General features: G+C 36.5%; 1 protein-coding gene across 2 annotated transcripts in view; it reads left to right on the top strand.

Annotated features, from left to right (window-relative positions):
• PRKG1 (protein kinase cGMP-dependent 1) overlaps window positions 1-26747 on the top strand; it is a 949780-nt gene that overhangs the window by 388986 nt on the left and 534047 nt on the right. For both annotated transcript variants that reach the window (XM_087824419.1, XM_016220747.2), the window contains exon 3: window positions 2968-3081. In XM_087824419.1, the coding sequence (XP_087680545.1) occupies window positions 2968-3081 (114 nt within the window). The remainder of the gene's footprint in view (window positions 1-2967; window positions 3082-26747) is intronic.

The following is a 26747-nucleotide window of genomic DNA, read 5'->3' as shown; positions in this document are numbered from 1 at the left end:
TTGAATACAACCTTCTGTTACCAACACTAATTATATGTATATATATGCATATATATAATTATTTCTATCCATCTTTTTTTCTTCTTCAAAGAAATGAGTGAGACATGAAAAAATTAGGCAAATATATGTCAGGAAAATGAGTTCGAACCAGAAGTGAGCTTGTGTCTAAATTTCAAACCCCAGAGTCATATAATCCTAGCTGCGAGCCTTCTAGAGGTCATATGAGGAATGGAAACATGATCAGTTACAAAATTAATTGCCCGTAAGTTAAAACAGCTCAGTGTTATATGATCATGGTTTTTCAGGGAAGTAAGAGACCACGGGACCCAGCAGGGCAGTCCTGGTGGTGGAGGAACTTTACAGCTTCCCAGAGGGAGGGCTCATCTGAGTTTCATAAATTAGCATTGATGGGACAGGTCCACAGATTTCCTTTTAGAAACCACTGAGCTAAAACCAGAGTCCTGATGCCTCTTCCTGACCTTTGTTTAGGCTGGCTGTTGGCTGACAAGGCACGACTCTCAAACAGTTGTAAGAGAAGCTAGGGCTTCGAGTCAAGGAGATTTTGTAATGCACTGGAAAGTCGTTCCTATGTTATTCTCGGGAGCCTCCACAGTAAGACTATAGTTGCTGAAGCAATAATGCAGGGTGGAACAAAAACAGGCTTGCAGTCGTTTGTATGGAAAACAGTACAATAATTAACTAATAATAATACAAGAGTAAATTTTGTGTTTCACATACTCCTAGCTATAAACCTACTTCTGCCCCACCCTGCACATCAGAGGTTGGTTACACATAGCCAAGTGGGAAGAGTACAAAGACGTTGCATTCGACAGCTAGGCCAGTGTGATTTCTTAAGATCCTATTTTCTTTGGGTGTGATATTGATTTGAACCTAAAAGTTCTCTTTTCAACTCCTTTCTACTCCTCCCCTCCCCAGTCCATTTAAAAAACAAAAACCTATTATCCTCCATGGACCTTGTTTGGTTTTTGTAATAAATGATGGAATACTGTATTTTAAGTGTAATCTAATAAACCCTACCTCCTTTTAAATATAAAGAAATGTAGTGACAATAACACCAATTATAAGAGCTAGTATTCATGGATTAATAGCTATATGCCAGGCTCTGTGCCAATCATTGTACCTGCTTTATCCCATTTCATTTTACCAACCACCCATTGAGATAGGTGCTTTTCTTTTATCCATTTTATTAATGAAGAAACCGAGGCATACAGATATGAACAACTTGCCCAAAGCTAGTAAGGAACCAATAAGAGAACCAGAACTCAACACCTGGTCTGACTTCAAACAAAATATAAATTTCTTAACCGTATTATATTTTGAGCCTGTGTCTCATTTTTGAGTGGCAGGTGGAATTTCTAGGAGAATAGGCCTGTCATTGAAATAAATGGGGAGATGTTATGGGAAGATGCAAACTTATGAAAATATGAATTTACTGGAATGATTTTGATGTACTTATCAGGAAAAGAGTGTTCTTTTCCCCTGCAGTCAAGAAGTAAACATGAAAAAGATAGACTATTTTCATGGCCATGTCTGTGTGTGTGTTTCCAAACTTTCTGAATTGTTGGATTTGTTCATTCCTGAATAGCTTTTATATGCACAAAGGGGATATGCACACTGTTCAAAAGTAGCGAATAGATTTTGTGTGGATTTTTACCCTGATTATTGCAGAATTGTCTCTCCATTGATGCCATTGACATGGAATGGCTTTCAGGGTGGAACAAGGTACTCTGACAGCCTGGTGTTGCCTCACTGGTACATGAACTTTTTTTTAAGTTTTTTTTTTTTGTTTTTTTTTTAAGATTTTATCTCAATAGCTATTTGAAAAAATAAATGAGCACATCAACCCTGTGATTTTACAGGTATTATTGCTTAGATAAAACTAGATTGATCTTTAAAAGGAGGGAGTGAATTTAAAGCCAAAACTCTAAAATTTGAATATGACAGGGAGCACCACAAATAAGGGGACAATTACGAAGTTGATGCATGAAGGCCTGAAGTTTGCAAAAAACTTGGTAGCATAGTGTCTTTCAGCCACTAGCTCATGACAAGCACTGGACTTTTCTTCTGTAGACTGTGGATAAGTAACTTGGACAAATAATAGAATGGAAGGATTAAGGCTGGAATCGACTGTTACCTTATTGTTTCTCTCCTCGTTGCTTTAGGTGATAGAATTTCTTATGTACATAACTATAACTTTTTAAAAAACGTGTTTTTTTTTCATTTCCCTCATGAATAGCATTTTCCTTACTTGCAGGCAATGTGTATCCAGTGTAGAATGTTTCTTCAGCTTTTCCCATCTTTAACATTTCATTTCTCAGGTCCTTTGTGGAACATAAATAACTCCTAGTGTCTCTTTCTTTCCCTCGGCCCTCCCAGCTGGTTCTTCCTTACAGTCAGAGTTGCAGGGCTGGGAAGCAGATAATACAGTCTTGCTTAAGTCAGATAAGATGTTTAAAAATAAAAGATACCACGAGCTACAATTAAGTAATGCCCCAGGGTCAAAGTAATCTCCCTTTCCATAATAGCTGCCTTATTCCAGTGAGAATTCTCAAGTATGAAGTGTGCTGTAGAAAATGTACCTACTTACTCCATTTTTTCCCTTAGATTCAAAATGACATTAAAATTGGAATTAACATAATTTTCTAATATCACATTTGGGATAATTTCATATGTTTACATTTTGGTCTCTGTCTCTTTCTGAGGTTTTCTTTCAGACTCACATCAAATCTTATCAGTGATTAATTCAAGAAAGGATACGGATTCCTTAATTTGTATATTTTATTTCATTTCTTGCATTACATCTTGATGATGACTTTGTTTTAATTGGTAACTGCTTTGCATTTTAAAAAATGAGCCTAACACTCCTCACTGCATATTGAAAATGCAACAAATAAAATGAAGCATGAAGGAGAATTAAAATAATGTGTTTTCCCTCCTTCTTTTTAGATGGTAAGGTGGAAGTTACGAAAGAAGGCGTGAAGCTGTGCACCATGGGCCCAGGGAAGGTGTTCGGGGAGTTGGCGATTCTTTACAACTGCACCCGGACGGCGACCGTCAAGAGTAAGACTTTCATTTTACAGATGCTTTTTTTCCCTAGACCTGTGAGATGTTGATTAACTGCCTCTTGATTTCATCTTTGTAATTTTATTATTCTATATTTTAATTTTTGCTTTCAAATATAGTCGATATATTTGTTTTCCTGCTAAAAAATGTTTGTCAATCAGTTTTGCAGAACTTAAATTTCATTGCTGACTTATGAAAAGTATCCTTTTAACCTAGAATGTGTATGTATTAGGATTAACAAAATGATATCATTTTACAAATTAAAATTAAACAGGGGCAAACCTTTTCTTTTTCTACCTGGAAAGCGTCAGAATCGTATGTAAATAATTTTTACATATCTGCTATCTTGGTTTACATTCCCCACATAAATGCCACTTGTTCGTTCTGTGGCTTAGAAAAATTAAGAGGAGAAATGTTCATCTCACTCAAACATCGGGTGGGATATATCCTGAATCCTAAAACTGCTTCTGAGTGTATTCTTGTCTTCAAGCTGCTCATCAAGCTGAATATTGCAGCATTTTTCTTTTCTACTGATTGAGCTTATTTTAAGTCAGGGCGATAAAGCAGCTTGTTTCCCTAATGTTACATATATGTGTATATATGATTTCTCTAGCAACTTTTATTGCTTGGTAGAAGCACCTGCAATAGTCAGAGGGGAAAAAATGTTTTAAATACTGCTTCCTCCTGACTGCAGGATGTAATGAGTGTGTAACAAACAGAGCCGAATGCAACGGCCCACCATGGAAAGCCCATTTTAACTTTAGGCAGACATGTGGGTTTCATGTTTGTAAAGTTCTTCTGATACATTACCCTGTGGATGACAGCAATCATGAATTACTTTGGTTGGGTTGTGTCATTGAAAACAAATCTATTGGAAAAATAATGTTGATATCAATTACTTTCATCTGATGTCACTGACTACTTGGTATACATATTTTTTCTCTCAGAAGTATGGCGGTGATTGACAATATGATATTGAAACTTGGGTTGTAAAGATCTTAAGGATACATGGCCAGCTGGAGTCCTAGAAATTATCTTACTTGTCTTATTAGTGAATCACCTTTTTATTCATTGAAATCACTGTGACATCAATTACAGTTGGGGTCCCAATAGGATGAGCCCATTTTGGCACTTGATTCTTGATTGCTAAAAGCACAGAACTCTTTTGATTGACAGGCACTACCATGTTTTTATTTCATGTGTTGATTTAATTACATGACTCCAAGAATAATGAAGCTGAAGGAACCATAACAGATTCTGCCAGAACTTTAACTCACTTACAAAGTGCCTTATCTAGGAAAAAGAGCAGTCATGACTCCATTAAGTGAACGGATATTAACTATCATGCTTTATTTTTATGAGAAATGTATTCCTTTTACTGCAAAAAAGAACCAGAACAGAACATTTTGATTGAACAGGCTTTTCTCAGAATTGTGAATAATTTTTGTTGAGTTTAAAATACTTAAAATTTTTAGATATTTCAGTCCTATTTACCACTCATTTAATCTAATTAAACTACAAAATTTCCAAAGGTCAGCGCAGTGTTTAACCTTTGAAATATTTAATTATTATTTCAAAATATTTTAAATAGACTAAATAGTGTATTTAAATAAATTTTACAGCAAAATATTTCTCAGATAAATGCTTTGCTTCATAAAAACTGTCTTATTAGGGTCTTAGGAAGTGGTATTAATATGCACTGGCCTCTACTGTACGTCTGTTTGGTAAATTTAAATACACACTATGCATCTGATTCAGCAAGAAGGAACTGGGTGTTGTATGCAAATTATAATCCTAACTTTTGCGATCAAAACGTCCATTATTAATGGAAATTAGTAACGGAGTATGTTTTTTAACACAGACACAAAGACTTCTGTGTGTGTATGTTTCGTCACTGTACCTACTTAAGATATGGAGGTTGTATTTGAGAAACAGCCTAAAGTTGATGGTGTACAAATATATTTATGCAAATATAATTTATATGTGAAAAGATTTTGTGCATGAGTAAGAATAATGGTTCCTTCCGAATGCTGCGTAAGAACTATAACGTGTGAACTACTTACTGTTCAGCACCTTTTTGTCCCGTCTCCTCTGCTATCCAGGGAGACTGTGCTTATGACTAGAGTCCTTAAAAACCACTTATAATTTATGTTTAAGTTATACCCTCAGGCTGATCACTTTATAAATCTGATTAGATTCCATTGCAAGTGCTGCTTGTACCAAACTGCTACAGTCAATGCTATCATACTCTTTACATGTGATATTTTAAAATGTCCTTATGTGGCTCTGTAGCTCTAATCACCTCTCAGAATTCAAGATTGTGTTGACTCCTGTCCATTTCTTCTTAACTGTCATTTTGCCAGGGGTGACCATTTGGAGTAAATTTCAAATTGAATTCATCCACTTGAGTGTAAGAGCCTGAGGAGACAGCTGTGCCTACTCAATAGCTTTTCATGCCTTTTTTCCTCTCTCACTTATCTGGATCTGATTCCCTTTCTCCAACATCATCCACTCTCTTTTACGATTGAAACATTAATGATTCCTTTCTATTTCCTTCCTCCCTAAGTCAGCCTGAAATTTTAATGCATTTTTAATCTCACAGTCGTAACTAAATCCTAGGTGGCACGGAAGAGCTCTTTAATATAAGTAAGTCATTTCTTGTTCAAGACAGCACTTTTTGAAATCACATCAGACCATGAATAAATTCCAGTGACTTCTACTAAGGAATTTGATCCTAGCACCTGTGGGTTTTCTTTAACATAGGATATAAAAAATAGTTTTGTAACTATAGTTGTCATACTGTGCACTATTACGTTTCCAGGACTTATTTGTTCTATAACTGGAAGTTTGTACCTTTTGACTGCCTTCACCAGTTTTACCCCCAACTCTCCTCTGATAAACATCAATCTGCTCTCTCATCTATGAACTTGAGCACATTTCTTTCTTTCTTTTTTTTTTTTTTTGATTCCACATACAAGTGAGATAGTATAGTATCTGTCTTTTTCTGTCTGACTTATTTCATGTATCATAGTGCACTCTAGGCCCATCTGTGTTGTCAAAAATGGCAAGATTTTTTTTAATGACTGACTAGTATTTATAGTAATCTGGAAAGAAAACACGCATGGTATGATGCAGCTCTAGATTCACAGCCTTATAAAACAACACCATGGATTTTCCCCTGAGGAATTTGTATACAAAAATATATAAAATCAACATGATATTGGGAAAAAACCTAACAAATATCCTGAGGTCATTCACATCTTAAATAGGCTCAAGTTTTCTTATTAACTGTGATATGAAAATGGCCACTTTGTGTCTATCCAATCACAAACATGCCAGATGCCACAGGGAGGGAAATAATCATTTGTTTTATTAGATTTCCACAACACCAAACAATTACTGTCATCAATGCTGTTTCAATTTCACATTTTGTTTAAATATTTTGGGATTCTGAAAACAAAGAAGAGTTCTACCTACCATCCATTTTCAAACACCACAAGGACAGGAACTTCTAATATGCCCCTTGAAGACCCCTTACCCCTCAATTCCCATACCTGGAAGCCTGTCATTATCAGTTTCCCTGACGTGTCACTCCTGGTTGTGATTTCACTTTCACTACCCTCACAGCTAAAGCCATATCAGTTAACACTCACCTGGGCCCCTTGCCTTGCTTGTAGGCCCCAGGTTCTTTAAAATCACAATAGTGGGAAAGTTGAAGTTACTGGAAACCTTAAAAGAGAAAGAAAAAAGACATTTAGTTTACAATGAAAGAGGGATTCAGGGGTGCATACCCTACGCGTGAGTTTGCAAGGACATTCATGTTCTTTTGTCTTACCTGGATTTCCCACAACCAGTTCTCACAACTACACAGGGATTTTTGATTTTTGATTTTTTGAGGTTTGACTCATACGGCTCTTTGCTCCAGCTTCTGTAGTACATGAATTGGTTTTTCTTTGCCTGAAGATACTGAATTGAAGCCTGTCCCTCTTCCTTTGAGTTTCTGGCTCACAATGCCCAAAACCTTAGGCAGCGCATTATTCTAACAATCTCATTCAACCAGACTTCAATAAAACCCCAAGAATAGAAGGTCTCTCTTTGTAGGAAAATGTCTGGATACCAGTTTAAGATGATTCCCATAGGAAGTTATCTGCAGAGTATGTCTATGGTGGGTGTGAATCGACTTGGACAAAATATCTGAGCAGTTGTTTCTCCTTAGATTATTTATAGCATGTATTTAAAAACTCCTCAGTACTTCCGTACTGACATGAAAGAACCTAACCATTCTACAAGAAGTCTCACAAATTGCTGACTTTAATAACATCTGGTAAAAATATTTTTCTGCCTTAGTTTGAATTCTCTCAAGTTTCCATATTTATACTTTCCTAGGATATTTGGATAGGGAGACGTTGACTAATTAAGATATTTCACTGTGTCGTAGACATTTTAAGAACAAAGTTAAAAGGCTTGGACTTTTTTTTGTTTGTTTTTAAAATAAATTTTGGTCTGTGCAGTAGAGATGGCCTGTGCAATCCCTTGCAGCTCTGTTTCAAACATTACATTATTCAAGCTGACTCACAGAAATCTGCCAACTGTCCAAAACCTAAAAAGATAAATGGCTGGGAGGGGGAGATTTGACCAACATTTCTTACTCTAATACCTCTAGATGTTGCTATAAATGTAATGCTATACCTATCAGGTCAACATACGTGCTTTTTATTGGTAAAGGAGCAAAATAAATGAATGCCAATTTTATTGTTAATAAAAAGAAATAACAGACGCAGCTCTTGTATAGTGGCTGTAAAACCAGGTCAATTCCATAAGATGGCTGCATCAATAGGTAAACATTTAGACACTTTTTAGAAAATATCATTGTAGAGTTCCATAAAGTATCATATTTATTATAAAGATATTTCCACGTGTGAAAATGAAGTAACATTGTCTGCAATACAAACAGTTTTCGCATATGCAGCTATTACCTGGGGTTTTAATGAGCAGGAGCAATAATGCGCGGTCACGCTCCAGGTGCCACAGCACAAAAGCAGAGGAGGTGACTGTGCTAATGAGCAGTCTCCATTCCGCCTTCCGGAGGCAAATTAGAAAGATGCGTGCATTGCTTTCTCCCAGTCTAACACATGCTTTCTACCAAGAACCTTGAAAGGAGAGAAGTCACAAAATAAATTTAGGCTGAAGAGGAGTAGAAACATGACCCTGATTACAGAAGGAAAAAAATCCAGCAACTTCCCAGGAATTGTCATAATCCTGGACAATGCAGCGAACAGTGTGTTGTAGCAGCATCTTGGGGAAGTGGGGACAGCTGTTTAGTGAGTTAATTAGCTGATATTCTTCTTAGTAAATTCTTTTATCTATTAAAAAATACTGTGAAGTTATTAACATAAATCCAATTACATAATCCCTGAGAAATTCATTTCTTTAACAAAGGAATCAATTCACCAGGTACCAGTGTTGCCACATAACAGATTAACATAAACAAATGGATACACAGAAGCTATTCTTCCATCTCATTCCTTTATTGTTTAAGTGGGTTAAGCTACACATTTCTTTTATAGGTTGTTGTTTTTTCCCCCCTAGTCTTGATGGGAACTGTTACAGAGAGAATTTATTTATGACTTATATTGAAGTAATTCCAAAAAAGATCTGAGTCCAATATTGACTAGGCCTGGTAGACAGGCGTATGTTAGTAATGCTTCTCGGGGAAAAAAAAGAAAAAAACAAAACTCTCTTACAGTAAAAGGAAGAAAATAGTACTTAATTCCTTCTTAAAATTAGATAAGTTATTTTCTCCCTTCCTCCTTCGCTCAGTCACTGAGTGCCTTGAGTGCTCCTACATCTAGATAAGAGTCGGGCTGTAACTGGTGGGGTATTATTATTTTCTAAAAGACCAGGGATAACTTAATAGTAAATCTGAACAATAGGCAAGCAAGGCTGATTTTTTAGCAGGCTTTTTTGTGTGTGTTTTTTGTGTTGTTTTTTTTTATCTTGCAGAATTAGTAATTTTCCACAAACACCTGCATTATAGAAAACTCCCACACAAGGTAAAGCTCGTGTCCGTTTCTGGCATACTGAGTCTTCATTTACTCATCTGATAATTTGCCAAGAGGTAAATTTCCGTATTTACTGAGCTGGTATATTACAGAGCAGTAACATAAGTTAATACTGTATATTCTGTAATTTTTTTTTAAAAGAAAACTTTCTTGTCCATGAATTGTGATGGATTCCTAATGAGTGCACAAAACTAACAGCGAATAATAAGAGTAGCCAATGTTTAAAGGCTGTGAGTGATGCACTAGGCTCAGAGCTTTTGGGGTGGGTGGTGGTGTTACCCCATTTCATTGCTGAAGCAGTTGAGACCTTGAGCAGTTAAGTGACTGGTCTCACATCACACAGCCAGTTAGAGGGAGGGCCATGAGTTTGAAATTACTGTGATATGTTGCTGCCATAACAAGTTTTTCAAATTTTGTCTGTGGTGGTTCATTTTGCTTTTAAGCACAAATGCACCTATAGGCCTATTTATCTGTGGAAAGACTTCGTTTTCAAAAAAAAGTTATACAGCATGTTACATTTTTTTAAAAAAAATTTAAATTATAACACATGGACCCATCTCGAGTACATCTGTTACGAAAGGATGAATCCTGTAACTCAGTGAAGAGAGGGGCATAAGCTTAAAGCCTAGAGGCATAAACAGTGAGAACCAATTGCAGGACCTAATGTTGCAATGTATTGAAACACACCTGAGTGTTTCATGCAATGAAATTTTATGGTGCTACATCTGAGACATTGCTTAGTTGCTATACATATTTCTTTTACAAAATCTATTGGTCATTGAATTTATTTAAAGTAGGAATTATGAAAATTTAAACAGCAATTCAAAAACATGGAATGAAGGGTAAGGGAGGAAATTTTGAAAATACTTTTATTTTTGTTACATAACAAATACACTAAAGGAAAAGAAAACAATTGAGTCATGACAAGTGTGTTTGCCTTTGTTTTCCCCTTGAACGTTTTCTGACCAGAGGAAACAAACTCAGCAATTCGTGGGTGAATCTGAGAAGCCTACTCTCCTTATGGGATGTCCTTTGTTGACTGGATGCATTTCTAAGTAAGCATGATCACAGTGCTTTATAATTTACCACCTGTCACCCATGCGTCATTGACAGTGATCCTCACAATATCCCAGTCTAGTCGGTGAGAGAGGTGTTGTCCCTGATTTTCCAGATGAGAACTGGAAGCCCAGAGCATGGGGCCTGTTAATGCTGGTTCATTTATACACCCTCTGATACAAATTTAGGTAGCAGGATTTGGAGCTCTTGTTATAAGCATTCCTCATTTCCTCTCCCCAGATGTGCAGACTCCTCAGTCAAGTCCAGATATGCTGACTAGACTGCTCACACCTAAAGAGCGGGATAGGAAACTTCAAATGTTTTCTACAACGTTTATCAAAGGGTGGTCCGTGAAACAGTCTCATCAGCACCTAGTCACCTGTTAGAAATGCAAAATCTCTGGCATCCTCAATTGATTTGGAAAGTTTTGGGGGTAGGTTATAGCAATCTGTGAAGTAAAAAAAACACAACCTCACAAATGCACTTAATTTGTGTAAACCTTCACAGAACACACTTCTCCCACACATTGAATCATCTATACTGAAGTATTTAAGAATTGTATAGATTATTGGCATATTCTTTTGAAAATTATTGAGAACTAAAATTAGAAGTACAGGTTGAGGGGGAGGAAAAAATTAAAAAATCATGGGCTGCTGGGCCATGTTGTTAACAAGAATACCTTTTAGGTTTATTGAATTCGTTGGCTCAGATATTGGCAGGAGAATGGAACAAAGAAGGAATTTCATTTGATTTTTGTGGTTCTTTTGCATGGCCGTGAGTGTAGTTTGGATTAGATGAAAATAAACGTGGATGGACATTTTTCAGAGAACCAGTGAATTGGTGATGTCTGAACAAGTGGAATGTTTTTCACTGGTGGGTAAAATCCAATGTATTAAAACTAACAGTGAAAAAGGCCCTTGTAGCCAGTATAGGTGAGGGTCCAGGCAGTCCTAGCTGGATTGACTGCATGTGTCTTAGCATCTGGTAATTAAAAGAATAAAAGTCATCATGGATTGTAGCCACTGAGAAAAAAGGGGGAGTTCCTTGGAATCGAGACATGTAGAGGTCTGAGGCCTGGAGCATTAAAGGAGATAGGTAAGGAAATGAGCCAGCTAAGTTCTGCAGGGGTCTTGAAGAATCTAATTTTCACTGTGAATGTGATAATATTTCATAGAAAGTCAGTAACAACTTTGCAGAAAAACAGGGAGAGAAAGGTCAAGAAATGATAGGAGCTCGGGAAGCCGAGCGGTGTCTTGAACAGTGTCTTCTCTGGCTGAGTGTTCTTTACTAGCTTTCTCTAAAGGACAGTCTGGCTTACTAATAATAATTCACACTTTATACCCTCACAATTCTTCCCACGTCCAATAGAGCAACTATATTGACTTGGAAACGTTGTTGTCTGCAGTTTTCTGAGTGGGATCAGTGTTGTTTGAACTATATTTATAACTGGATTCTTTTTGTTTTATTTCCAAAAAAAAAAAATTGTATGAAGTGCTTCTGTGTATGAAATTTATAAGAGCAGACTTTTCTGGTTACAGAGTAGGGAGCAGCCTCCAGGAGCCCCACGCAGTGGCCCTGAATTTCCTTCCTTTTCATTCCTTCTCACTCCTACCCCTGGATCAAGTTCTTCTATGGCAGTTTTTGGTTCAGGTCAGGTAACAGTTTGAAAACCATGGCTCTAGTTGAATACAAGGTTGCTGTGAGAATCTAAGTACCGCTAATTCTTTATAAACTACCTTATGTTCTTACTACATCTATAGTTTGAAGTTAGCAATTCCTGGTTTCCCCCAAATTAGTTACCCCACGATGTTGAAATTTTCACAGTCATTGCCTTTCACTGTCACTGAATACCTATAGGCAGAAATATAGCAACTTAAGTGGAATTTGCCATTGACATAGAGATAATAAAAGTTATCCAGGAAGCTTGAGCATGACATGGAGTGAGCTGCTGAAAATACAGGGAATGAAGTTCTCACCTCGGTGAAGCGGCCCAAACTGTGTGCAGCACAAAATGTAATACATGAAGCTTTAAGACTATCAAGATATTCAAAATAGAGTTTCTGAAATGTTAAACATCTACAGCTTAAATTTGAGTTGGACGAGACCTTAGACATCAAGAATTAAGCACCTTTGCCTATAATTAGTTTTAGGACTAATAAAAATGGAAATGAGTTCTAGATGTTTGGGGCTTTTTAAAATTAGATCAAAACATGCTTTCCGAGTCTCAGATTTAAAAAGAGAGACAGAAAGAGAAAGAGCTAAATGAAAGATGTAATCTTTTATTTACCCATTCTCTGAATCTCCTCCATGTGCTCAATGTTTTTCAATCAGAATGGCTTTGGCCGTAGACAATAGTAGGTAATTATAAAAGCAGCTGGAATATTTTTCTGTATTGACTTTTTTCCCTCTAATATTCACTTGAATTAATTTAACATGCCTTTTTAATTTTTTTTTCATATTTTGATCATAAACACAATGTTTAGGAAATATATACACATGAAGATTTTGAAATCATTTATGCCCCACCACCCAGGAAGAATGCTTTGAACATTTTGTGCTTTTTTCTTTCTCTCCCTGAATGTTTTAACAGGTAAGATCACACTGCTCCTCTTTTTAATGCACATGCTCAACTCTGAACATTAATCATTTGTTTATAGTTGGCATGTGCTTCTGTTCTTAAAGTTTTATTTGGGTCAAGGTGGGTGGATTTTGATTTTCTCTCTGAATGTTTCACCCGAATGATGCCTTCCTTTCTACTCCTTGTCTGCAAGTTTTTTTCTGTTCAATTTTTTTCTGTTAAAAAATGGTTTCTTTTCTGTTCTCGATGTGCTTATTCTCCTTGGTCCATGCAGCTTAATGACTTAAATTAGTCTATTAATACTTGGTATTCATGTTTCATGAACACTTTGAATTAGAAACTGTTACGCATGCCCTTTGCTAACAAGGCTGATGAAACTGGAATAGCAAGTAGTGGTGAGAGAACCGGTGTCTCTCTACAGTAATGCTCATCTGGTGGCTAGTGTGGCTCCGACTCAGAACATTTGAATTTTAGGTTTTTCCCAAAGTTTGCAGTGACATTCAGTTTTGGGACTTGTGGTTTTATTTAGTTGAGTCACTGGAAGCCTAAAGTTTATAGAATGATTCTGTTGATTGATTTAAATTGCTCAGCAGAATCATTTTTAAAAATTAAATGTTGGCCCAGCCAGTGTGGCTCAGTCGGTTGAGTGTCGTCCCATGAACCAGGAGGTCACAGTTCAATTTCCTGTCAGGGCACATGCCCAGATTGTGGGCTAAATCCCAGTAGGGGGAGTGCAGGAGGCAGCCCATCCATGTTTCTCTCTCATTGATGTTTCTCTCTCTCTCTCTCCTTCTCTCTGAAATCAATAAAACCATATTTTTATAAATTAAATATTGGCAAGCTTGATCCACATTGAACAATGACAGTAACATCTCAGGGTATTAATTAAGTGGGCACTAGGTTTCTTTTCCAGATGAGTAATGAGGCGTATGAATTTATGGCATTTGGGTGAGCAAAGTTGTTGTGCTTTTCTTATAGACCGATTCTCAATTGTTGCTATTTGGGAAAATGTGTTCGTCCATGTGATAAACTACCCAGGATAGCTTTCAAATCTTAAGATGAACTATAAACTGATAGCAACAGTACAGGTAAGCTGCCTTCTTACATGCTCTTTCTCTTCAAAAGATGTTCTTCTTAAGCAAGTCATTCCTTAATCATTTAAAGTAATCCCATGCCTTCTTTCATCAGTAGGAAGTTTCCATCCACTTTGGCCCTTCAAAAGTATAACATTCATATTAGGCTTATCATTTGGGCTTGTAATTAAACATTAATCCTAAGTATTTTCTCCATAGTGTTTTTGTAGTTCTTCAACCATCATCTTTTGAAGTAGAATTGTTATCAGTAGAAGTGGACCTCTTGGGGTGCCATGGGAACAATAATTTCCTGAGGCCCCCACAGGAGGATGGGGCTACATGGAAAGCTTTATTGAGGATGTAAAATTAAGGGGGTTCCCCTCCAAGGTCCCATCTCCATCCGTCGTGCCATAGAAAAAGTCCAATCTTGTCTTAGCTGGGTTGGCTCAGTGGTTGGAGTATTGTCCCTCAGACTGAAGCATCATGGGTTCGATTCTGGGCCAGGGCATGTACCTTAGTTGCAGGTTTGATCCCCGGCCTGGTCGGGGCTCATGTAGGAGGCAACCAATTGATGTGTCTCTCTCCCATCGATGTTTCTCTCTCTCTTTCTCCCTTCCACTCTCTCTGAAAAGCAATGGAAAAAATATCCTCAGGTGAAGATTCAAAAAGAAAACAAAAGGAAAACATCCCATCTTGTCTTCATCAGTGCCAGAATTAAGGCCACTGCTTGGAATTTCTGTTCCATATTAAAGCACAGTCTAGTTTGTGTTCCCAGCTGCAGTCCATTGCGTGTGGGGTCCCCACGGCCCTGGGCCATGCGGCTGCTTAAGACCACATGGCTATGGAGAGAGAACAGGTGAGCACATGGGCTGGGCCGGAGCAGGCCCTGGAGCAGGAGAGCGCAAGTGGGAACAAGAGAAGAGAGAGGGAACTCTGTTGGGGGATTTTAACCAAGAGCTTCTTCCATCTAACCAATTAACTTTCGGCAATTTCTAGCACTTCTGATGGGGCCCAGCCCCCAGCCAATCCATTGTTTCCAGGCTAGACTGACAGACAAGCACCTCCCCTGTGCCACCTGGACTTTACTGTGCATGTCCTATCTCCCCCTGCTCCCCTGAGGGGGGAAGGACAGGGTGTTAATCCTCTTGGAGGGACAGTGCTGAGATTCCCTGGGGTACAAAGTTGTAGCTTCTTGGGGAAGCTTCCCAGGTGATCATGCTTACAGTGTCTGATTTCCCTTTGCTTTTTCCCCCTTAATTAATATTAACCAGCTAATTACAATGATAACAGAATGATAGTGTTACAGCTAAAATCACCTCCTTGGGACCTAATAGAAAATGTTGAAGGAAATAACTGTGGAAACCGTGACAGTGCTTTCATTTGTATACAAGTTTTACTAGTACTTTTAAAAGCTTTCCTCCTTCATCTTGGTATTTAGCTAATTTGGAAAACTGATAATCTAAGCAAATTTATTAGCAAGACTTCTTTTTGACCCATGAAAATGAAGGAGAAGGTAACTGTAAAATAATTACACTCCAGGCCTTTGTTTTCATTTTACTCTACTTGTGTCTCTGAAGATATTGTTGTTGCATGAAATAGGTCAGGGTAATTCTGATGGATGGGCTGATTGACATTGCTAATGATATAAAACCTTTATTTAAAGTAGACCATGGCACAAAACTGAATTCAGTAATATGGTTTCAACCTGGACTAGCCTGGTTAATACTCTTTTACAGGGAATCACATGTCGACAAGCCAGTGCCATTTCACCTGAGCTCTATTTGCAATCTCCATACAAATCATCGTCTTCATATAAAGACCATCTACTTCTCTAGATTCACAAACAGAAATCACATATTTATTTTAATTGATAATATGTTTAATGTATATTCTACTTCATTTGAATTTTGAGCGCCTACTAGCTATAAACCCCCACACGAGACTCTGCGTAACATCGTGTCCCTCTGAGAATGAACCCTGGCAAGTTAGAAACATGACCTATAAACTTATGACCCCTTATGTCCCCTCAATCACCTAAACAAAAGAATGTTTTCAAATTTGAATTGCAATACCTGTATTCTTTTGTTGTTGTTTTTTTACTTTGTACAGAAAGCCATAGTAAGCTTTTTGATATTAGGAAAGTTGAACTTAATGCTGTTCCATATTATTAAGAAATAGGTCCAACAGTTTTCTTAGACAAATCAAAAATCTAATATGTGCCTTTCAATCAAGGTTTATAGTGAAATAGACTCCCTTAATATTGACGTACCTTTTTAGCCATATTATTAGCCACTTTAATAGGTGTTAGTTTTATTTTTAGTAAAGGGATGATAGATAGTGCCCTGGTTATCCTCTGTATTTTGGTTGGCCATAGTTGCATTGATAAACATCTGGGGCATTTCCTTTGGGGTTCCAATTATTGGAAGTAAACTACTTGGAATTATTCACAGGATTAGTGGACACCAAGGTTCCTGCCTTGAGGATTTTCTTGTTTGGAATAACAAATCTCCCCATGAAGATGGTTAGACAGAACTCATTTGCAGGAAGCGCCTGTGTACCAGATCTTGGAAGTAATTAGATTGCTTCGCAGCTTAGTTTCACAAGCCTTACTCAGTGTATGGGTTCTTAAATAAACGATAAGAAAATTATATTATGAAGAATGACAGCCCACATACAAATCCCCTAGTATAATAAAAACTGATTAAAGCTGTTGTTCAAGGCAGGCAAGATTCCTAAGCATCAACCTGGGAGGCTGGCCTAAAATTTTGTAGTGTCACTGTGTAAATATCAGGGCATGTTAAATAACATTGTTTGCTTTTGTTAATATTTTTTGTACATTATGTGAGTTGGAAAAAGGTTTCTTTGGAAACAAAGGGAGCATAGGGATGCTTTTTCTTCCTTTCAAGACTGATTTGAACTATGGCCACACTTTCTTATGCTTTAAGGAAAAGAGAAGACACTATTAGTGTCATGTTGCACCTCAAATGTGCTGTAGTGTCGCACAGCAGCCTGCTAACAGCGACAGCTTACGCTGGCAGCAGCTAGTCACACCTGTTAATAATGCGCTGCAAGGCGGGCTCTCCCAGCCAGGCTTCCCTGTAAGCTATCGTTCTCATGAGATCCAGCAGACTCTTTTCATCTCTTCCTTTTACATACATGTCAATTGCCCTCATTATCAGCCTATCCCTCTGATTTCTTGAATCCCTCTCCAAGGTGCCTCCCTTGGTTTTTAATTCTCAAGTGATCCATCCTCTATTGTTTGAGTCTGTCCTTTAAGAGCTTTAAGTTTTCAAGTCAATACGGATTAAGGACATATTTAACTTACTTAATATATTTTGACATCAACGATGTAAGGCACATTGGCTTCAAACAATTTTGTATTTCTATACCAAAATGATTTCACTTTCGAAATCCTTGAACTCTCCCAGCCAGCCTGGCTCAGTGGTTGGGTGTCGACCTATGAACCAAGAGGTCATAGTTCGATTCCCAGTCAGGGCACATGCCCAGGTTTCGGGCTCGATCCCCAGAAGGAGCTGTGCAGGAGGCAGCCGATCAATGACTCTCATCATTGATGTTCCTCTCTCTCTCTCCCTCTCCCTTCCTCTCTCTGAAATCAATAAAAACATATTTTAAAAATTAAATAAATCCTTTAACTCAGTTCATCAGTGCTCCCTATCTTGTCACTCTGTAACTCTTAAATTCTGTAATGAGGTGGTCATTTTCCATGCATAATATTGTTCTTCAAGGCGTGATCTGTCTTTATATTCCAATTAATATTTAGATCACCATGAGGCTTTTAACTCTTCCCCACATTTGTTAAAGCACAAAACTGTATCTTGAGAGGATATTAAAGAACATTTGCTAGATGCAAGGAGTACTTGCGTCAATAACTTGGTTTAGTAGGTTGAAAAGGAAAATGCAAAATATAAAGTTAAAAGTACACAAACTTGACAAAAATGCTAAGTGAAGAATACCTGTTGAAATCATTTTTAAAAACTTAGAATATTTAAAATTTGAACTAAAACTCAAAAGTTCCAAAACCCTGTACCCTGTACTTTTTAAAATGAGGATACATTGACAAATTATGATTTTTAAAATGGCATCTTTCTAGAAGAGGAAATTATAATTTGTCAGGAGATTTCAAGTTTGGGAGTTTTTTATTTGTGGTTTTGTTTGTTTTTGCAGGGGAAGAGGGATTTTTTGGTATATTTATTAATATATAATACATCTTGAAATATGTAGATTTGTACTTTATAAACCCCAGAATCAAATAAAGTGAACATTAACGTATTAACATAAAGTAGGAATTAGTAAGAATCGGAGACAGATGTGGAAAATGAATAGAGAGTTGTGGTAGTTGAGATCAGTGTGGCTCCCAGTGACTCCTGACTCCTGATATATAATTCCTTCCCCTTGAGCACAGTGACCAGCTTCTGATAAATAGAACCAGACCTAACTGAAAGTGGTTCAGACTGATGTTAGGATGATCTTAAGGAATTTGGCTCACCCATGGGAAAAGCTAAGCCAACAACTACCTGGACAATAGAGCTCATGACTTATTGTTATATAATTTCTGAGAGCCTATCCCTGCCAAATATAAGCAGTGTGATTAGAAACAAATTAGAAATCACATTATGGAATTTATCATGAATATCCTATGATAAAGAAAATTATTTCAGTTATCTATTTCCATTTCTAAGATTTGGGGACTTCAGAAAGAGAATGAATCAGAAAAAGTTGAACATCTCTACCACATTAATATAGCTGTAAAAATTGACAAACAGCTTTCCTTTTGGTTGAGCTACCACTTATTGAGCACCTGTTTTCTACCAGGTATTAATAGTACATTGTTCTAGGATTAAAATAAAACTACATTGTAATCAATGATGTGATTGGGAAACTTCTCACAGTCTAATTTGAATCTTTTATAACACTTAGGAAAAATGCCAATCAGCTCTGGTTGACCTAGATGACCTGTAGGCCCAGCCCAGCCTAAGCGTATGAAATACTGACAGTAATATGCATGGTTTTCTAAAAACTGCTTCTTATAGTGGTGATCCTTCTTTAATAAATGGTGACTGAGCTTTGCATATAACATTTTAACATGACAATTCTCTAGATGTATATTGGTCACCACCAATTTTTAAGTGGACTACAAGACCTCATTCCTAACTATTGCCCTTTAAGGGGTTTTAGGTACATGCTAAATCAATTTAACAGTACAAAGGCATTTTAATCAAAGGTTCTTAGCATTGGCAGTGTAAAAAACTCATTACATTTCAAGAGCTAAATTTTCTTTCTGAATATAATTGAAGTGGAAGTATTTTATTTGGCTGATGACAGCACTGTAAGTCAGCTAGGCAGTAGACTTTGACATCTTTTTTTTACTACTAGATGCTGTTTGTGCAGACTTCCACTTCCAGTTGAAAAATAATCATGCCTTGATGTGTTTTGCAAGGATTCTAATCTTTGAATTTTCTATCCAATACCAAGAGTGTGATTAGATGAAAGCTATGTGGCATTAAAAATTTAAACACATACACACATAACATCTCGATAAGGTAGAGAATGAAAACATTTGCCTGGGGGCCCCATACAAGGCTCTCCATTGCTTAGACCTGGGCCGGCTCCCTGTGTTCACCTTCTCTCTGGTTATCCAGGAGCTTCAGGCTGCATTCTTCTACCCGCTCTACCTTTTCAGGTTCTCTCTTAAATATTTCGAGAGGGATGTGGTCTTTTCAGCTGCTTGTTTCTGTCCCAGACAATAAGCACATGGGCCCTTTTCATCTAGGGTGTTCCCACTAATCACTGATGGGAAGTAGAATTAAAAAAAAAAGTTTGTCATTGGCAAGTTGTCAAGGTATTGGAGTCATTGTACCTGATACAGTGACTAACATGCACTGAAAAAAGCAATCGGATGCCTCCCTACCGTGTGTCAGGCATTTTGCTGGGCGCTGAGTACACAGCGGTGAGAGACAAGAAGCCTTCAAGGACCTCGCCACAGTGTGTAAATAACGCAGCAGTTACAGCACGTGTGATAAGAGCACAGTCGTGGGGAGGACATGCGTGCTATCCCAGGAACACAGAAGAGGATAGAGTACCAACCTGCAGGCAGACGGGATAAGCATGCCAGGCAGAGGAATTAGCAAGTGCAGGGACACACGAGCAAGCAGGAACATGATGAATTTGGGGAACTATAACAGTTAGGATTTGAAGGACACCATGCTGAGCAACGAGGCAGCGTGGCAGGCATGAATTGTTAGATCACTGGTTCTCAAAGTGAGTTTCCCTGCCTAGCAGCATTAACATTACCTGGGAGTTTATTAGAAATACCAATTCTCAGGCCCCACCCCAAACCTAGTGATTCAGAAACCGATTTCACTAGCCCTCCAGTTGCTTCTGATCTCACTAACGTTTAAAACCATTGTGCTAAATTGTTAGACTTATAGAATTCTTTTTCTCTTAAAGCCAATGGATTTTAAATAAGGAAATGCCATTTGTTGAATATGATTTTTATGGAAAGAGCTGCCTGAGGCACTGCGGAGAATAAATTAGTGCATGCATGACGACAGTTGGGGGACTAGGATGGAGGGTCGGGAATGAAACTGGATGATGCTTAAAAGACTGTAATTTGGGTGGAAAGCAACAGGGTGTGATGAACTGAAGGGTTGTAGTGAGTTCGGATTTGAAAAATATTCAATAGTGGCTTTACTCACTTTCGCTGGATTAAGCAGAGTTCTAATGCCATTTGTATGGCTGAACTGAAAATGGGCTCGTTGGTCATCACTGCCCCTGCTACTGCCGTTTGGCCCACTTTTAGTGATGGTCACTGGGACTTTTTCTTCCATGAATAATCAAAGTATAAAATTCCTCCTGGACAAGTGGTCAGTTTGCTTTATGACAATTGTTTAGGCTGCTGCCTCTCGTATCCAGGCAGGATTGCGTCGGAGCCTTTTCTTAGGCCTTGAGCCAGAATTCCCATTAGAGTCTCTGACTCATTTGAACAAAGTTATATTTATGGCAAAGAGGATCTCATCATGGTATAAACAATAGTTTTATTATTTCTTTGATTCTAAAATAAGAACGAATATGAATTATGTAGCAACTCTTCCAGTAGTTCCACATTTGTGGTCCCTGCAGTGGATGTTGAATTTACTACATTTACTAATACATGTTTATTATATACTATAAAGAAGTAACCAAAGTGAAATTGACCTGTTGCATAGTTTAAATATATAATACCAAATGAAGGTGACGATGAAGAGAGGATTCAGGAACCATTCAGGATGTGGCCCAGCGGTTGAGCATAGATCTAGGATCCAGGAGATCGCAATTCGATTCCCTGTCAGGGCACGTGCCCGGGTTGCCCACTCGATCCCCAGTTGGGGGCGTGCAGGAGGCAGCCGGTCAGTGATGACTCTCTCATCATTGATGTTTCTATCTTTCTCCCTCTCCCTTCCTCTCTCTAAAATCAAGAAAGATATAAAAAAAAAATAAAAAAATAAAAAAAAAGAATCATTCAGTGTCCTCAATATCTCTTGAGTGTTTCTGTGTCAGGCACTGTGTTCAGTACTATATTATATAATCCTCAAAGCACCTGTATCATATTATCATTTTCATACTGATATATTTTTCACACAAATGAAGAATTTGAAGACTAAAGAGGCTAACTAGCCTGTCACTTGTAGTAAGTAGATGAGACTGTTCAAGCTTCTGAACAGTCTGAAAAGAAGTCAAGGAAAATACTGACCGGTTTTCACAGATCATCTGGAAAAAGATGTTCCATGACAATGTGGGTGCAGATACACAGACATGTGAACTATACATTGATGGGAAATAAAATGATTTTTTTTTAAAAAGCAATTGGTTTATGTGTGTCTAGACAGAAGCAGAAAGGTATCCAGACCGTCTGATTCAGAAACTCCCGTCTAGAAACCTATCTATGGAAATAATCTGTATATAGATGCTTTCCAGAAACATTTAAAATGCAAGAAAAATATGAAACAAATATCTGACAGCTATTCAGCTGCTTTATATATTTTATATAAACATGTCATTTATATAAATATATTAAAACAAACTTTTAAACTAAAGATGCCATTTTATGCATTAAGTATAACTAACATACATATTTAATTCCTTGCAAAGTGTTTGACATGAAAGAAAAGATACTAGATACTAAACATATACTAGATACTAAATACTAAAGATACTAGATACTAAAACATATACTAATAAGTAAAATGGAAAAAATATATTGGGTAATTTAAAAGAAATACAACAAAATGTTAATTTTGTGTAAAACTTTTGATGATTAAATTACTTTTCCTTATGTTATTTTCCTATTTTTAGAATTTTCTCTAATGAAAATTGCTCTTATAATGATAAATAATTAGTAACCTATTTAATAAACTAGTCCATAATGTGTATCTATGATTATTTAGTGAAAGAAAAATCTATGCTTCATTTTGAGATAAAATGATTAGAAATACTTTGATGGTATTTCTGCTTAAATTATAAGCCAAGAACTTCCAGATCATTTTACTTAAATTTTTTACCTCAGAAACAAAAAGTAGCTACTTCATATTTGAGCAAATCAGGTTGAAGACTTGCACAGAAGTTGATATTGAATAATTTTTGATATGATATAGAAACCAAACTGAGGTATTCCCACGGTCCTATATCTGTCAAAGACTAATTCAATTGTTTCATTGAAAGAGTCGCCAGTTCCATGGCAAATAACAAAATTAAAACATTTTAAATAAAAAACGTGATAGTTCTCAATCATAATTTGCTGTCATATTTATATTCATGTCTTCTGAAATGTCTGGTCTTTATTCTTTTGGTCCCTCCACTATACCTTAAATTAGTAAGCGTATTTACTTTTAGTATGTATTTTTACTTTATTTTCTTTGCCTAAGTTTATGAAAAATTCTCTCAATTCCCATCATTGTTGGAATAATAGGTGGGGAGCAGAGAGAACTGTCAGACCAACCCATGTTCTTGATTTTCAGGGCAAGTTTGAATTTTTAAAAATAATTATAACAATAACAATGAGTTGTATTTACATAATGCTTTCTATATTCCAGGCACTATTGTAAGACATTTTCCACATTATTAACTCATATAATTAAAGAGATAAGGATTGTTATTGCCCCTATTGTTTAAGATGAGAAAACTGAGGCATATTAAGTGACTTGCCTAAGACTACACTTATCATAAGTGTTAGACCGTGGACTTGAACCCAAAGACTCTGACTTCAAAACCCATGCCCTCGTTCTTTATAACATACAACCTTTCAACTACAGTCAGCTCTGAGAGGAGGTATTAAACTGACCCTCAGAAAACACAATGTAATGATATGGCATCATGGGAATCCTATATAATTTCAACTGTGTGTGAGTCATGAAGTCACAGGATAAACCGGATGAATCCCTTTAAATCATTGATTTTAGTTGATGATATGGAGTGAGGGATTTGTTTGTTTTTTTACACATAGATATTATATTAGTAGAATATGAAAGATAAGAATTTTAAGATAGAGTGATGGGCTTCAGAAAGCTTTCTAATCACTTTGAGATATGCTGTCAGACCTCCCAGGGGTAGTGTTCTCTCTCCTCTTGCAATAGACACTTAAGTGGGGAGAGTTTGGGAAGTGTGGATTTGAATGAATGAATGAATGCTGGTAAAACTATAACATTTCCCAGGATTAAAAAGTAAAGTTATAAAAATAAAATCTAATGAAACCACAAAGGTTGTCAAACCCATTTTACAGATGAGGCAACTGAGAGTGAGAGAAAGTCAGTGACTTATTGAAGACTTTTTAAATGCTTCTGAGCATGACTATAATGATTTCTTGGATCTTTCTATTCTCAGTACTTTGTCCAGGTGCCTATAAGTTATTGAAAAAGTGGTACTATAGCTAATGCTATATTATGTCATTATCTTAACAAATTAGCAATGTTTTTTATGTCTGTGAATGAGCAGTTAATTCAGCTAGGATTCAGTGAAAGGCATAATCTGACTGACTGCAAAGTCTGAAAGCGTTTCTAAATAACATTCCCAAAAAATCATGTAGAATGGACTGTAGCTAAATGTTTTGCTACTGCTAGATTTTGCAATCTGATCTTTTATAGACTGACTCTAAGAAAATTATCCAATTTTGTTTCCTTTTGTGCTCTAAATACTTACCCTTTCCTCATGAGCATGGAGTGAAAGCAATTGTGTTCCTGGGGGGAAAAAAATCACAGTTTCATGATTCTAAATGCACTGCAAGTCCTAGCTTTGCCAATTTCAATTCAACAAATATGTGTGTGATTCTCTGATCTAGGTCAGGTCATTTTATCTCTTGGCCTCATTTTGCTCAACCATGATGTGTATGTGCTTAAAAACTAAAGCAAGGGGATATATTCATTCGACTGTCTCTATCCAGATGACTGTTAGTTCTAAGGGGTTTTGAGTATGGATTCATGAAGCCAGTGAAACAACTTGAATAAAACTCCCATAGAAATCTCTTACTATCTAGAATGTCTATTAGAATTTTATTTTTCTTTCTTATTTCTTAGAAGAAATGCTAATCTGATTAATACAGCCAAATAATCCAACTTCGAAAAATAAGTGTTGAGGTTCTATTTCAATATGTGGCCAAAGGATCATTTGCAATTGATCTGGGAAATCATCAGTGAAAGATCAGATGACTGAGAGTCCAAAGAAATAAAAATAAGCTGATTTAACATTCGAAGTTAATCAAGTAAATTATAAAGGGGCCACTTTTAAACTTCCCTTTGTGCTATGTAAATACAGACTTTTGTGATAGTAATTTTATTCCATGCTTTTATATTTCTTTCCCATGTGGTTTGTATTGGCTAAATGAAAGAGAAAAATTATACAGGCAGTAAAGGGAATTAGGATGAGTGGACTAAAAAGAGCCCTAAGCCTAAATACATATGAACACTGTTAACATAATCAAATGTTTTCCTCAAGAGATACTTAAACTTATAAGAAATTAAATTGGAGTTATATGATTAGAATTGTATTTTAGAGTAATTTTAGGGTGGCATAAAATTTGAATTTTGAATGAAAATTTGAATTTTTAGTGAAAATATGAATAAATGTGCTGTGTAAGTATTGCAGGTGACAGGTGTTAGGTTGCATGCCAACCAGATATAAGGTTATTAGAGCTTTTAATTACCTTGGAATACAGAGAATGTGCTAAAATTCATTGTCCTATAAATTTCTTTAAACCAATAATTTAAAAACAATCTGTTTCTTAGATCACCTCATTTATCTCTTCATTTTCTCCCTAAAAAATGTCTATGCTGAATCTCTTTGATTTCCTGGCTACAGTACCCCTTTGGGATAATGTTCTCTGTGTGAACTCTTTGGCTGGTTAAAGAAGACCTCATGCTGGCTTTTTGTTTATCTTAAAGCTGCTCCTGATTCTGATACATAATACAACATGGGTGAATCTTGAAAACATTCAACATTGCATAAGTACCTAAAACAGGCAGATTCATAGAGACAGACAGGAGAATAGTGGTTACCAGGGTATTGGGGGGGGGGGAGTAATGGGGAGTGTAATTGTTTAATGGGTACAAAATTTCTATTTGGGTTGATGAAAAAGTTCTGGAAATAGGTTACAAAACATTATGAATGTACTTACTGCCGTTGAATTTTACACTTAAAGTAATTTAATAGGTTAAGAAAAGAGCCTATTTCTCTAAGTCACCTATTATCTCTTTATTTTTCTCCCTAAAATATTACTCAATTCCATTTACTTAGGTATAGAAGACTTTAACCAAACTAGATCGTGTTGACTCATTAGATCACAACTCGAGCATTAATTGTAGACTTGTACCCTGTTCTTATTTCTGTCACTACTCCCTTGATTATTTAGACAGGTCATCTAATTGCTGTTTTTAAATTGTATTCCAAAATTGGATTAGCAATTTTTTTTCTCATTTTCCAGATACAAAAAAGAAAGAAAAGGTTTATTTAATCAAACATGTATTTTGACCAATTTTGGAATTAAAGGTGTTGTCTATATTTAGATTGTGGTTTTTAATGAGGTGTAACTAGTGGAGCAATTATTTGTAATGCATTTTAGGGCTTCCTAAAATAAGTTATCACCATTACTGTGATAATTTTTGACAAAATAATTATAGTGTACACAATGACTTTTTTTCTCATTTGTATCACCATACAGTAATTTTTAGCTGTTGGCTGAATATTTTTAGCTCTTGACTGAACAGACACCTATTAATCTATTCTGCTTTGAGGGGATAAGTGAGTTAAGAGTCTGTTTGAAATGATGCTGGTACCACTGAGAACCTAAGAGAATTCAATGAAATTTAGTAAAGGGAAAAACTGAGTTTGGTTCTTAGTATGCCAAATTTCAGCTGTTCCTGGACTTTATTAGTAGTCACCATTTTCAGAATTGTTGTATAGCCTTTGCTACAACCTTTTGAGTTTTTGTTCGTGTTGGTGCTTTAATATTGATTGAATGAATAGACACATTTTATGGTCCAATTGGTTCTTAAACTGTTATTTAATTGAACTGTATTTTGAATTAACTTTAAAAGTACTTCACTGAACTTTTATTTGGATGGTATATGAGCGAAGAGCAATGAGAAATAGTGAGACAAAAAAATACTTGAATTTAATAAATACAACTTACTAACTCATTTCTTCTCTTCCTGAAGGCCCCTAGCCATGCTCCCTATTGAGTTAAATTATGTGAATCCCCATGAACGAAACTTTACTTTCTTGTAGTTTGTATTATAAAAACAGTAGCTATTTTTCTGCTTTCTAACTATAAAAATACATTGTAACATTAATAGTCTCTCCAATACCCTGAGTTAGACTTGGCCTTTTCAACCCCTCTGTGTTCTCACA

This window comes from Miniopterus natalensis, chromosome 14 (assembly GCF_054644295.1).
Source record: "Miniopterus natalensis isolate mMinNat1 chromosome 14, mMinNat1.hap1, whole genome shotgun sequence".
Classification (NCBI taxonomy): Eukaryota; Metazoa; Chordata; class Mammalia; order Chiroptera; family Miniopteridae; genus Miniopterus; species Miniopterus natalensis.
This window is presented reverse-complemented; position numbering and strand designations above follow the sequence as displayed.